General features: G+C 37.7%; 1 protein-coding gene across 4 annotated transcripts in view; it reads right to left on the bottom strand.

Annotated features, from left to right (window-relative positions):
• LOC149800512 (myosin-VIIa-like) overlaps positions 1-15,897 on the bottom strand; it is a 246,110-nt gene that overhangs the window by 134,938 nt on the left and 95,275 nt on the right. For all 4 annotated transcript variants that reach the window (XM_089960143.1, XM_089960141.1, XM_089960144.1 and 1 more), the window contains 3 exons: positions 13,776-14,036; positions 7,174-7,358; positions 1,546-1,667 (listed from right to left, as the gene is read on the bottom strand). In XM_089960143.1, the coding sequence (XP_089816269.1) occupies positions 1,546-1,667; positions 7,174-7,358; positions 13,776-14,036 (568 nt within the window). The remainder of the gene's footprint in view (positions 1-1,545; positions 1,668-7,173; positions 7,359-13,775; positions 14,037-15,897) is intronic.

The raw sequence follows: 15,897 nt of genomic DNA, 5'->3' as shown, positions 1-15,897 counted from the left end.
TGAACTAGACCAACGAGATTCAGGTTTTGTATTTTCAAAGCTAAATCCCTGATGGTTGCCTGGTTAACAGCCTGGACTGAACCAACCCAATTCAGGTTCTGTCTCTACAAAGCTAAATCCCTGATGGTTGCTGTCTGGTTAACAGCCTGGACTGGACCAACCATATTCATGTCTTGTCTCTACAAAGCTAAACTGGGGGCCCTGAGTGGCCGAGTGGTCTAAAGCGCTCTTCGTTACGGATCACTGCCATCTCACCTGTCTGTGTAAGTTCGAGTCTCAGATTCAGTTAATGTGGGTATGTGAGAGAGCTTGCCAGTAGCATCTCGTGGGTCAGTGGTTCTTTCCGGGGTTTTCCTGAGTTCTTTCTCCACCATTAATACTGGCCGCCATGTATAGCCTATCGTGTGCTGAAAAATGGTGTTAAACCCTACAACAACAACAACGACAACAAAGTTAAATCCCTGATGGTTGCTGTCTGGTTATCAGCCTCGACTGGACCAACCAAATTCAGGTTTTGCCTCTACAAAGCTAAATCCCTGATGGTTACTGTCTGGTTAACAACCTGGACTGTACCAACCAGATTCAGGTTTTGTCTCTACATAGCTAAATCTATCTTGTGTATATTTACAGACTAGATTTTTACCTATGCAAGCATCACAACCATACACCTTATGATGTACATTAGGCTGATCTAAAAATAGCATTTCTTTAACATTGTGCAAACCATTGTTGACTTTATTTTTTCAAATTAAAAAGTGCATGAATAGAACAAGATACAAGTTTAAAACTTGCTAGGTTTGAAGGGATTTTTGTTGTTGTTGTAGGGTTTAATGCCATTTTTCAGCACACGATAGGTTTGAAGGGATCAAATAATCCTAAGCTAGAGTGTAATTGTGCCAGGTAAATTTTTTCAAAGACTAAAGGTTGGGTAATATTCATAATTAACCAGGGGCAGACTAAAATATTCTGGTTTTAAGTGTTTGTTCTGAAATATTTCTAAAAATTTAAAATTTGGTGTAATAGTCATTATTAGAAGTGTTCAACTTTAAAGCTCAAATACTGTGATTTCACTATTATTTGTTGTGCTTTTCACAGTAACCACAGAACACTAAAACTGAAGTCACAACATACAATAATCCCTCCATGAAAAGAACATAACCCCTTTTCTAATCCATGAATATAACTACTGACAAAGGATCATGGTAACTCAGATGGTACAGTGACAGATTTGTAATCCATGGGTCACATGTTCAATACCCACCCAGGCCTTCCTGGGTTGGCTACCTCAGTATGTCCTTGGAAAAGACACTTAGTTCCCAATTTTTTGGTGTGATAATAATGTTTTAAAAGTGCTGTTAAAAACCAAATGAAGCAAACTCATTACTGACAAATAGAATTGTCTGCACAACAACAGAAATAATACAAAGGAAAACAAATATTTCAAAGGATTTAAAGTTATCTTCCATGACAGGGTTAGCCTCAAGTATCAGATTTAAAGTTACCTTCCATGATAGGGTTAGCCTCAAGTATCGGATTTAAAGTTACCTTCCATGATAGGATTAGCCTCAAGTATCTGCTGTTCAATCCAGGAATGCTGACCACTAACGGCTGCTAGAAACTGCAGGATTAACTTTGTGCTCTCTGTCTTTCCAGCACCAGACTCACCACTACAAAATTAGATGTTGTTAATGTAGTTTGAAATGACTGGAAGCAAATTAAATAAATCCTTCAACAAAGAATACAAAATAATGGAATAGAATCAACTTCTCTCCAACTGCAAATATTTTTCAATTCTAAGCAAAATACAGATGAACCAGGCACCTTTCTTTTTGAAGAACTTATTTAAATGACATACTTGCCATCCAAGCGTTATAAGACCCCAAAATGGCAAGCTATTTCATCACCTGAAAGGCATTTATATCTGTTTGTTTTACTATATTTGAAACTTTAAATTATTTTGTTTACCTGAGGTACTAGTAAGGATGTAGACAAACAAGCTGTCTAGGAAAGAACAACCTAACAACCAAAATGTGTCAAGTATTCATAATTGCTACACCTATATTACATCTGACTTCCACCAAAATGTGTCAAGTATTCATAACTGATACAGCTATGATGGATCTGACTACCAGCAAAATGTGTCAAGTATTCATAATTGATACAGCTATAATGGATTTGACTACCAGCAAAATGTGTCAAGTTTTTATAATTGATATAGCTATACTGGATTTACTTCCAGCAAAATGTGTCAAGTTTTTATAATTGATATAGCTATAATGCATCTACTTCCAGCAAAATGTGTCAAGTTTTTATAATTGATATAGCTATAATGCATCTACTTCCAGCAAAATGTGTCAAGTTTTTATAATTGATACAGCTATGATGGATTTGACTACCAGCAAAATGTGTCAAGTTTTTATAATTAATACAGCTATGATGGATTTGACTACCAGCAAAATGTGTCAAGTTTTTATAATTAATACAGCTATACTGGATTTACTTCCAGCAAAATGTGTCTAGTTTTGTATAATTGATACAGCTATGCTGGATTTGATCTGCAGCAAAATCTGCTTATACTGAAATATAAAGAAATGAAATATCAAATATTACAGAACACACACATGGTTTCTTCTGTTGTTTTATATAATATTTTACCTCAGTCAGAATGAAATTCAGTTAAAACAATAAGATGATGTGGTCCATGATGTTACTTGGTTGGTTGATTGATTGGAGTTAAACAGCACATCAATGACTATTTAGTTCCAGAGCAACAGAGAAATGTAACTTACCCAGGGACATTTAGTTCCAGGGCAACAGATAAATGTACCTTGCCCAGGGACATTTAGTTCCAGGGCAACAGAGAAATGTACCTTGCCCAGGGACATTTAGTTCCAGGGCAACAGATAAATGTACCTTGCCCAGGGACATTTAGTTCCAGGGCAACAGATAAATGGACCTTGCCCAGGGACACCATGATTCATATAGCCCAGCTTTCTCAAGGACTTTTCATGTTTTCAAGGATTAACTGAACTTTCTACAAAAGTTTTTTCTGTTTATCACTGCAAAAACAGATTTAAAAAAACTAGAAGAAAGCACAGTGAATCAATTAGTGTGTAACTATATACACTGAATCAATTAGTTTGTAACTATATCTACAGAATCAATTAGTGTTCAACTATATATACAGAATAATTCAGTGTGCAACTAAGCAATATTTCCTACTCCTGGTAACTACACATCGTGTATCATTTGAACCACTCAGATTTTTTTAATGTATTATGTATAAACATTTATTTATTATATATATTTTTGGGAAAATATAAAATAAAAAGTTACCTGAATTTAAAATCCATGTAATGTATTCTATTCCCTATGATAAATGCAAGGCTCTTGGAGAAAACCAGAAGGCATTTGTCAAGAAAGTCAAGGATTTTTCAAGGTCACTTGACCCTGATGGCTGTTGAACCAAGTCTAGCCACCATGGCTCCTGGGTTCCAGGGATTTCATTATATCCAGAGTAATTACTGCATAAAGTACCCTATTTATTAGTGCATAGTGATGACAGTACAGACCCAGATCTTCCACTGTCATGTGCACATAACATTGATGACAGCACAGACCCAGATCTTCCACTGTCATGTGCACACAACAATGATGACAGCACAGACACAGATCTTCCACTGTCATGTGCACACAACACTGATGACAGCACAGACCCAGATCTTCTACTGTCAAGTGCACACAACACTGATGGCAGCACAGACACAGATTTTCCACTGTCATGTGCACACAACATTGATGACAGCACAGACACAGATCTTCCACTGTCATGTGCACACAACAATGATGACAGCACAGACCCAGATCTTCCACTGTCATGTGCACACAACATTGATGACAGAACAGACACAGATCTTCCACTGTCATGCACACAACATTGATGGCAGCACAGACCCAGATCTTCCACTGTCATGTACACACAACACTGATGGCAGCACAGACCCAGATCTTCCACTGTCATGTGCACACAACATTGATGGCAGCACAGACCCAGATCTTCCACTGTCATGCACACAACATTGATGACAGCACAAACACAGATATTCCACTGTCATATGCACACAACATTGATGACAGAACAGACACAGATCTTCCACTGTCATGTGCACACAACATTGATGACAGCACAGACCCAGATCTTCCACTGTCATGCACACAACATTGATGACAGCACAGACACAGATCTTCCACTGTCATGCACACAACATTGATGACAGCACAGACCCAGATCTTCTACTGTCATGCACACAACATTGATGACAGCACAGACATAGATCTTCCATTGTCACGTGCACACAACATTGATGACAGCACAAACACAGATCTTCCACTGTCATATGCACACAACATTGATGACAGCACAGACCCAGATCTTCCACTGTCATGTGCACACAACATTGATGGCAGCACAGACACAGATCTTCCACTGTCATGCACACAAAACTGATGACAACACAGACCCAGATCTTCCACTGTCATGTACACACAAAATTTAGAGTAGCAAAAACCCAGATCTTCCACTACATAGTGCATAGAAAACTGATAGCAGCATAGACCCATATCTGCCACTGCCATGTACACACAAAACTGATACCACCATTGTCCCAGATCTTTCACTGCCATGTACACACAAAACTGATACCACCATTGTCCCAGATCTTTCACTGCCATGTATACACAAAACTGATACCACCATTGTCCCAGATCTTTCACTGCCATGTGCACACAAAACTGATACCACCATTGTCCCAGATCTTTCACTGCCATGTGCACACAAAACTGATACCACCATTGTCCCAGATCTTTCACTGCCATGTACACAAAAAACTGATACCAGCATTGTCCCAGATCTTTCACTGCCATGTACACAAAAAACTGATACCACCATTGTCCCAGATCTTTCACTGCCATGTGCACACAAAACTGATACCAGCATTGTCCCAGATCTTTCACTGCCACGTACACAAAAAACTGATACCACCATTGTCCCAGATTTTTCACTGCCACGTACACAAAAAACTGATACCACCAATGTCCCAGATTTTTCACTGCCATGTACACAAAAAACTGATACCACCATTGTCCCAGATCTTTCATTGCCATGTACACAAACAACTGATACCACCATTGTCCCAGATCTTTCACTGCCATGTGCACAAAAAACTGATACCACCATTGTCCCAGATCTTTCACTGTCATGTACACAAAAAACTGATACCACCATTGTCCCAGATCATTCACTGCCATGTACACAAAAAACTGATACCACCATTGTCCCAGATCTTTCACTGCCATGTACACAAAAAACTGATACCACCATAGTCCCAGATCTTTCACTGCCATGTACACACAAAACTGATACCACCATTGTCCCAGATCTTTCACTGCCATGTGCACAAAAAACTGATACCACCATAGTCCCAGATCTTTCACTGCCATGTACACACAAAACTGATACCACCATAGTCCCAGATCTTTCACTGCCATGTACACAAACATATGATACCACCATAGTCCCAGATCTTTCACTGCCATGTGCACAAAAAACTGATACCACCATAGTCCCAGATCTTTCACTGCCATGTACACACAAAACTGATACCACCATTGTCCCAGATCTTTCACTGCCATGTGCACAAAAAACTGATACCACCATAGTCCCAGATCTTTCACTGCCATGTACACACAAAACTGATACCACCACTGTCCCAGATCTTTCACTGCCATGTGCACACAAAACTGATACCAGCATAGACCTAGACCTTACACGGCCATGTACACACAAAACTGATACCACCATTGTCCCAGATCTTTCACTGCCATGTACACACAAAACTGATACCACCATTGTCCCAGATCTTTCACTGCCATGTACACACAAAACTGATACCAGCATTGTCCCAGATCTTTCACTGCCATGTGCACACAAAACTGATACCACCATTGTCCCAGATCTTTCATTGCCATGTACACACAAAACTGATACCACCATTGTCCCAGATCTTTCACTGCCATGTACACACAAATCTGATACCAGCATAGACCTAGAACTTACACTGCCATGTACACACAAAACTGATACCACCATTGTCCCAGATCTTTCACTGCCATGTACACAAAAAACTGATACCAGCATAGACCTAGAACTTACACTGCCATGTACACACAAAACTGATACCACCATTGTCCCAGATCTTTCACTGCCATGTACACACAAAACTGATACCACCATTGTCCCAGATCTTTCACTGCCATGTGCACACAAAACTGATACCACCATTGTCCCAGATCTTTCACTGCCATGTACACACAAAATTGATACCACCACTGTCCCAGATCTTTCACTGCCATGTACACACAAATCTGACACCAGCATAGACCTAGAACTTACACTGCCATGTACACACAAAACTGATACCACCATTGTCCCAGATCTTTCACTGCCATGTACACACAAAACTGATACCACCATTGTCCCAGATCTTTCACTGCCATGTACACAAAAAACTGATACCAGCATTGTCCCAGATCTTTCACTGCCATGTACACAAAAAACTGATACCACCATTGTCCCAGATCTTTCACTGCCATGTACACAAAAAACTGATACCACCATTGTCCCAGATCTTTCACTGCCATGTACACAAAAAACTGATACCACCATTGTCCCAGATCTTTCACTGCCATGTACACACAAAACTGATACCACCACTGTCCCAGATCTTTCACTGCCATGTACACACAAAACTGATACCAGCATAGACCTAGAACTTACACTAGAGTGCACACAAAACTGATAGGAGCACTGCACTGTTCACTAACATTGTTTGTTCCACTTGATACATGACAAAACACACTTTTTTATAGAAAATTGGACATGGCCTGCATATCCTGCCTAGTGCTATATTCTAAATCTGGTGAATGCATGACTGTACAGATATATAGCAGTTAACAGCATGTCAAGAGTTTCCTGGAAATATAGTGATGATTATAAGTAGTTTTAAAAATAAAAATTGACAAATTTGGAAAAACTTTAGGAAGATAATATCTTGCATGATAAAGGACAAAGATCTTAATAAGGTTGGATATATCAAGGTTAATATTTGCTGATACCTGATGATGACGCATTGGTCATGTTGATATCTCTGCATATTGTGATAAGAATTGTCTGCAATAGCAAAGATATGGGGAGGCAACTCTCCTATCTTCTTGCCCCTATAGGCCTGTATCTGTTCTGCTGTATAGATGGGCAAAATCTGGTAGGGATTGACTGCAACCAAAATGGACCCTGTGTAGGTCTGAAACATAAATGCATAGGATGTATAACAGTCAATTCATAAACAGATGTAAGAATCCTTAAAAAACAAGTACAAAATTACAGTTAATTTTTTACTCTTTCCCCAAAATAACAAAAACAAAAGCAGACAAATACATCTAAACCTACAGTTGTAACATGAGCAGGAAAAGTACCTGCACAATTATCCAATTCTCAGACACTGTTGACGTACACTGCTGCTTTTCATGTTAACATAATCAGAAAGTATGAGGGTACCATGATCAACCTCAGAGAATTGTAGCGTCAACTGAAAAATAGGTCAAGGTGACACCTTTACTGCCAAGGATACTGATATTTACAGTGTACAGAAACTTATGGTGATCATGTCTGGAAAATGTGAAAACTAACTGTCCATGCAACAGTGAAAGCAATGGAGTTAAATCAAGGAGTACCAATGCTTACGGTGATCATGTCTGGAAAATGTGAAAACTAACTGTCCATGCAACAGTGAAAGCAATGGAGTTAAATCAAGGAGTACCAATACTTACAGTGATCATGTCTGAAAAATGTGAAAACTAACTGTCCATGCAACAGTGAAAACAATGGAGTTAAATCAAGGAGTACCAATACATACGGTGACCATGTCTGGAAAATGTGAAAACTAATTGTCCATGCAACAGTGAAAGCAATGGAGTTAAATCAAGGAGTACCAATACTTATGATGATCATGTCTGGAAAATGTGAAAACTAACTGTCCATGCAACAGTGAAAGCAATGGAGTTAAATCAAAGAGTACCAATGCTTACGGTGATCATGTCTGGAAAATGTGAAAACTAACTGTCCATTCAACAGTGAAAGCAATGGAGTTAAATCAAGGAGTACCAATACTTATGATGATCATGTCTGGAAAATGTGAAAACTAACTGTCCATGCAACAGTGAAAGCAATTGAGTTAAATCAAGGAGTACCAATACTTACTGTGACCATGTCTGGAAAATGTGAAAACTAACTGTCCATGCAACAGTGAAAGCAATGGAGGTAAATCAAGGAGTACCAATGCTTACGGTGATCATGTCTGGAAAATGTGAAAACTAACTGTCCATTCAACAGTGAAAGCAATGGAGTTAAATCAAGGAGTACCAATACTTACTGTGACCATGTCTGGAAAATGTGAAAACTAACTGTCCATGCAACAGTGAAAGCAATGGAGTTAAATCAAGGAGTACCAATACTTATGGTGATCATGTCAGGAAAATGTGATAACTATCCATGTAACAGTTTGAAAGCAATGGAGCTAAATCAAGGAGTTGTTGTTGTTGTTGTTGTAGTGTTTAATGCCATTTTTCAGCACAAGATAGGCTATACATGGCGGCCAGTATAACTGGTGGAGGAAGAACCCTGGAAAACCCCGGGAAGAACCACCGACTCATGAGAAGCTACCAGCAGGTTTTCTCACATACCCACGTTAGCCAAGTCTGAGACTCGAACCCATGCAGACAGAGGTGAGATGGCAGTGATCCGGAATGGTGAGCGCTTTAGACCACTTGGCCACTTGGGGCCCCACAAATCAGGAGTACCAATACTTACTGTGACCATGTCTGGAAAATGTGAAAACTAACTGTCCATGCAACAGTGAAAGCAATGGAGTCAAATCAAGGAGTACCAATGCTTATGGTGATCATGTCTGGAAAATGTGAAAACAAACTGTCCATGCAACAGTGAAAGCAATGGAGTTAAATCAAGGAGTACCAATGCTTACGGTGATCATGTCTGGAAAATGTGAAAACTAACTGTCCATGCAACAGTGAAAGCAATGGAGTTAAATCAAGGAGTACCAATGCTTATGGTGATCATGTCTGGAAAATGTGAAAACTAACTGTCCATGCAACAGTGAAAGCAATGGAGTTAAATCAAGGAGTACCAATGCTTATGGTGATCATGTCTGGAAAATGTGAAAACTAACTGTCCATGCAACAGTGAAAGCAATGGAGTTAAATCAAGGAGTACCAATGCTTACGGTGATCATGTCTGGAAAATGTGAAAACTAACTGTCCATGCAACAGTGAAAGCAACGGAGTTAAATCAAGGAGTACCAATGCTTACGGTGATCATGTCTGGAAAATGTGATAACTAACTGTCCATGCAACAGTGAAAGCAATGGAGTTAAATCAAGGAGTACCAATACTTATGGTGATCATGTCAGGAAAATGTGATAACTATCCATGCAACAGTTTGAAAGCAATGGAGTTAAATCAAGGAGTTGTTGTTGTTGTTGTTGTTGTAGTGTTTAATGCCATTTTTCAGCACAAGATAGGCTATACATGGCGGCCAGTATAACTGGTGGAGGAAGAACCCTGGAAAACCCTAGGAAGAACCACCGACTCATGAGAAGCTACCGGCAGGCTTTCTCACATACCCACGTTAGCCAAGTCTGAGACTCAAACCCATGCAGACAGAGGTGAGATGGCAGTGATCCGGAATGGTGAGCACTTTAGACCACTTGGCCACTTGGCCACTTGGGGCCCCACAAATCAGGAGTACCAATACTCACGGTGATTATGTCAGGACAATGTGATAACTGTCCATGTAACAGTTTGAAAGCAATGGAGTTAAATCAAGGATTACCAATACTTACAGTGATCATGTCAGTACAATGTGATAACTGTCCATGCAACAGTTTGAAAGCAATCGAGTTAAATACGAAAACTTCACGTTTTCAGCTACTGCTATGACAACAATAATAATAAGAAGAAAACTGAAAGAAATATGAACTGTAATTATCATTCCCATATATCATTATAAGACATGGAAATAATAACAAGCATGAACTGTAATCATCATTCCCATATATCATTATAAGACATGGAAATAATAACAAGCATGAACTGTAATTATCATTCCCATATATCATTATAAGACATGGAAATAATAACAAGCATGAACTGTAATTATCATTCCCATATATCATTATAAGACATGGAAATAATAACAAGCATGAACTGCAATTATCATTCCCATATATCATTATAAGACATGGAAATAATAACAAGCATGAACTGTAATTATCATTTCCATATATCATTATAAGACATGGAAATAATAACAAGCATGAACTGTAATTATCATTCCCATATATCATTATAAGACATGGAAATAATAACAAGCATGAACTGTAATTATCATTCCCATATATCATTATAAGACATGGAAATAATAACAAGCATGAACTGTAATTATCATTCCCATATATCATTATAAGACATGGAAATAATAACACAGAGAATTATTGAATTCACATGTATAGGAAATTTTCAATTTCGTCATCTACTGGTTTGTCTTGAAAACAGGATAAATTAGCAAATTCATGAACGGTACAGCTCGAGGCATTGTACATCTTAAAATCTACTTCTTTCTATCAGAAAACAAATATCCCAAAACTTTCCCATGCAATGATCACACTTCCAATACAACCTTAAGACCTAGATTTTCAACGTTTTGCATTACACATTATCTTCTATAATCCTTATGTTTTATGGCACCCAATTCATTAAAAGGTGATACTTTGAAGTGACCTCTTTTGCTTTCTGCCATATTCCTTTTAGAAATGACAAAGACTGGAGCAGTGTATATAGAACATGTTACAGTGATTTGAAAAACAGTGAATGATGATGCAAATGCAGGCATGTCAGAAATCCTAGATTTATTTGAGTATTGGAGTACTATATGGAGTACTGGAGCACTATATGGAGTACTGGAGTACTATATGGATTATTGGAGTACTATATGGAGTACTGGAGTACTATATGGAGTATTGGATTACTATTTGGAGTACTATATGAAGTACTGGAGTATTATTATTGGAATACTATATGGAGTATTGGAGTACTATATGGAGTATTGGATTACTAGTATTGGAGTACTATATGGAGTATTGGAGTACTAAATGTACGTATTAGTCAGGCATTATAACACACTGGAGAACAGAATATTAGTCAAGAAAATGGCCTAAAAGCATCATAACTGATCAACAAATTTATTCAATTTTAAATGGACAATGTTTAGTTTTGCATACTTGCTGACTGTTGCATTGCTTGTGTCTTGTAGTAACAAATGGTTTATTGAAACATTTGTTGTCTACCATTTTTTTGGGACTTGGATTGTAGTAAACAAGACAGAAAAAGGGTTCATGCTGCCTGCAATCTGTTATCTGCATATCTCATGCTTCCTGGAAGCTTTAGTCACAAAAGTCCAACAGTAAAAATGACAACTGTTTACATCATGGAAAATCATGAAAGCAGTCTTGTTCATTTAACTTTTCAAACCAGTCTTCTAATAAGTTTTTAAATCACCATATCTTTTTTAAATACATCTTATTACATAACACGATTCCAGCTATTTAATTGGCTAACAGGTCATGTGATTTGTGTAATATCATGTCACCTTCTTGACTCGATATATTTTAATGGTGTAGGTAGTTGAAATGGCATGTTCAATGAAATAAGATGAAATTCATCATGTAATAAAATAATTTACAGACCAATATTGAGGTCAATATAACGTTTTTTGAACCATCATATTGTCCTCCACTTCATACTGGTTAATATGAGGCTTGCAGGTTCATAAAATACCATACACACCTCAACAAAAGTCAGTAATATACACCTCAACAAAAGTCAGTAATATACACCTCAACAAAAGTCAGTAATATACACCTCAACAAAAGTCAGTAATACACACCTCAACAAAAGTCAGTAATATACACCTCAACAAAAGTCAGTAATATACACCTCAACAAAAGTCAGTAATATACACCTCAACAAAAGTCAGTAATATACACCTCAACTAAAGTCAGTAATATACACCTCAACAAAAGTCAGTAATATACACCTCAACAAAAGTCAGTAATATACACCTCAACAAAAGTCAGTAATATACACCTCAACTAAAGTCAGTAATATACACCTCAACAAAAGTCAGTAATATACACCTTAACTAAAGTCAGTAATATACACCTCAACTAAAGTCAAAGTCAGCAATATACACCTCAACAAAATTCAGTAATATACACCTCAACTAAAGTCAATAATATACACCTCAACAAAGTCAGTAATATACACCTCAACAAAAGTCAGTAATATACACCTCAACTAAAGTCAGTAATATACACCTCAACAAAAGTCAGTAATATACACCTCAACTAAAGTCAAAGTCAGTAATACACACCTCAACAAAAGTCAGTAATATACACCTCAACAAAAGTCAGTAATATACACCTCAATTAAAGTCAGTAATATACACCTCAACAAAAGTCAGTAATATACACCTCAACTAAAGTCAAAGTCAGTAATACACACCTCAACAAAAGTCAGTAATATACACCTCAACAAAAGTCAGTAATATACACCTTAACTAAAGTCAGTAATATACACCTCAACTAAAGTCAAAGTCAGCAATATACACCTCAACAAAATTCAGTAATATACACCTCAACTAAAGTCAATAATATACACCTCAACAAAGTCAGTAATATACACCTCAACAAAAGTCAGTAATATACACCTCAACTAAAGTCAGTAATATACACCTCAACAAAAGTCAGTAATATACACCTCAACTAAAGTCAAAGTCAGTAATACACACCTCAACAAAAGTCAGTAATATACACCTCAACAAAAGTCAGTAATATACACCTCAACAAAAGTCAGTAATATACACCTCAACAAAAGTCAGTAATATACACCTCAACTAAAGTCAGTAATATACACCTCAACAAAAGTCAGTAATATACACCTCAACTAAAGTCAAAGTCAGTAATACACACCTCAACAAAAGTCAGTAATATACACCTCAACAAAAGTCAGTAATATACACCTTAACTAAAGTCAGTAATATACACTTCAACAAAAGTCAAAGTCAGTAATATACACCTCAACTAAAGTCAAAGTCAGCAATATACACCTCAACAAAATTCAGTAATATACACCTCAACTAAAGTCAATAATATACACCTCAACAAAGTCAGTAATATACACCTCAACAAAAGTCAGTAATATACACCTCAACTAAAGTCAGTAATATACACTTCAACAAAAGTCAAAGTCAGTAATATACACCTCAACAAAAGTCAGTAATATACACCTCAACTAAAGTCAATAATATACACCTCAACAAAGTCAGTAATATACACCTCAACTAAAGTCAGTAATATACACTTCAACAAAAGTCAAAAATATACACCTCAACTAAAGTCGGTAATATACACCTCAACAAAAGTCAGTAATATACACCTCAACTAAGTCAATAATGGTATACTATTATACTGACATTTGAGTTGAAAATATAAACTGATGTAGAAGACATCTGACTTTCAAAACATTGAAAAAGCAGTACCCATGTCTCAGCATTCACTGAAAATAAAATTCCTGAAATCATAACTTACGTAGATCAGGTTATCCTTATATCGTATGAAGAGGTTCCGTAATATTCCAGCTTCATGGAGATCTCCTAACATAATCATGTCTTCCACACCTTGTACAGAGGATATGTGCATATGCCGCATCTGAAGAGATTTGTCCACCCAGTGTTCTCTTCCATCATCATCCTGGATACGCAATCGTCCTGACTCATGGAAGACCACTTTGGCACCAATGCCAACAGCAAACTCACCCTTCTCATTGGGCTCAAGCCAAACATGGTCTCCCTGCATAGAAAATGTTAAAATAGTAAATTTGAGTGGACACTGTCATTGTGCAGATACTTAAGTCAGACAGGTTAATTAAAGAGGCAACAAATGATATATTAAGCACTAATAAATTATGCATACAAACAGGTGTAACATATACAGGGTGCCCCTGGCTGACAAGTGGTCTAAGGCACTCAACTTTACTGATCACTCAAATGCTTCACATCAGTAGTTCATGTGACTGTCTCTCAGTTCAACAGCAGTTCTTCCCAGGCTCTTCCACCACCAAATATACTGGCTGCCATATATAGCCTAGCATGTGCTGAAAAATTGCATTTATCTCAACAAAATCTAACTAATGCATGCAGCTAGCTTTGATGCAAAGCCAAGCATAATGCAAATAACCAGCCAGACATATTACACACAGCCAGGTATAATGTATGGCCAATATAGCCAGGTGTAATGCACAAAATAGCCTGACATATTGCATACAGTCAGGTATAATGCACAAAATAGCTTGACATAGTGCATATAGTCAGGTATAAAGTACAAAATAGCCTGACATAGTGCATGCAGTCAGGTATAAAGTACAAAATAGCCTGACATAGTGCATGCAGTCAGGTATAAAGTACAAAATAGCCTGACATAATGCATACAGTCAGGTATAAAGTACAAAATAGCCTGACATAATGCATGCAGTCAGGTATAAAGTACAAAATAGCCTGACATAGTGCATACAGTCAGGTATAAAGTACAAAATAGCCTGACATAGTGCATGCAGTCAGGTATAATGCACAAAATAGCCTGACATAGTGCATACAGTCAGGTATAATCCACAAAATAGCCTGACATAGTGCATACAGTCAGGTATAATCCACAAAATAGCCTGACATAGTGCATACAGTCAGGTATAAAGTACAAAATAGCCTGGCATAGTGCATACAGCCAGGTATAATGTATGACCAATATAGCCAGGTGTAATGCACAAAATAGCCTGACATAGTGCATACAGTCAGGTATAATGTACAGCCAGTATAGCCAGGAATAATGTACAGCCAATATAGCTTGCTATAATGTACACAGCCAGGTATTATAGATGTTACAACACACACAGCCAGATATAAAGCATACAGCCTTGTACAACACATACAACCATGTATAATACATACAGTCAGGTATAACACATACAACCAGGTATGATACACACAGCCAGGTATACACAGACCCTAATACACCACATACAACCAGGCATCATGTGCACAGCCAAGTACAATGCACAAGCCAGGTATAACAAACACATCAACCAAGTACACTGCACATAGCCAGGTATAACAAACACATCAACCAAGTATGCCGGGTACCATAGATATAGCTAGTTACAACACACACAACCAAATACATGTATAAAGAATACAGCCTTGTACAACATATACAACCATGTATAATACATAAAGTCAGGTATATCACTTACAACCAGGCATGATACACACAGCCAGGTATACTACTACATCGAGCCGAATACAACACATACAACCAGTCATCATCCATACAGCCAAGTAAAATGCATGCAGGCATGTACAACATTTAACAGGTATGATGCACATTGCCAGACATAATGTGCACAGCCAGGTATGATGCACACAGCCAAATATAATGTGCACACACAGGTATGATGCATATAGCCAGGTATGATGCACACAGCCAAATATAATGTGCACAGCCAGGTATGATGCACACATCCAGATATAATGTGCACAGCCAGGTATGATGCACACACCCAGATATAATGTGCACAGCCAGGTATGATGCACACACCCAGATATAATGTGCACAGCCAGGTATGATGCACACAGCCAAATATAATGTGCACAGCCAGGTA

This window comes from Sinohyriopsis cumingii, chromosome 5, assembly GCF_028554795.1.
Source record: "Sinohyriopsis cumingii isolate HCF-2022 chromosome 5, ASM2855479v2, whole genome shotgun sequence".
Lineage (NCBI taxonomy): Eukaryota > Metazoa > Mollusca > Bivalvia > Unionida > Unionidae > Sinohyriopsis > Sinohyriopsis cumingii.
Note: the sequence above shows the minus strand (reverse complement) of the source record. Positions and strands in the feature narration are given on the sequence as shown.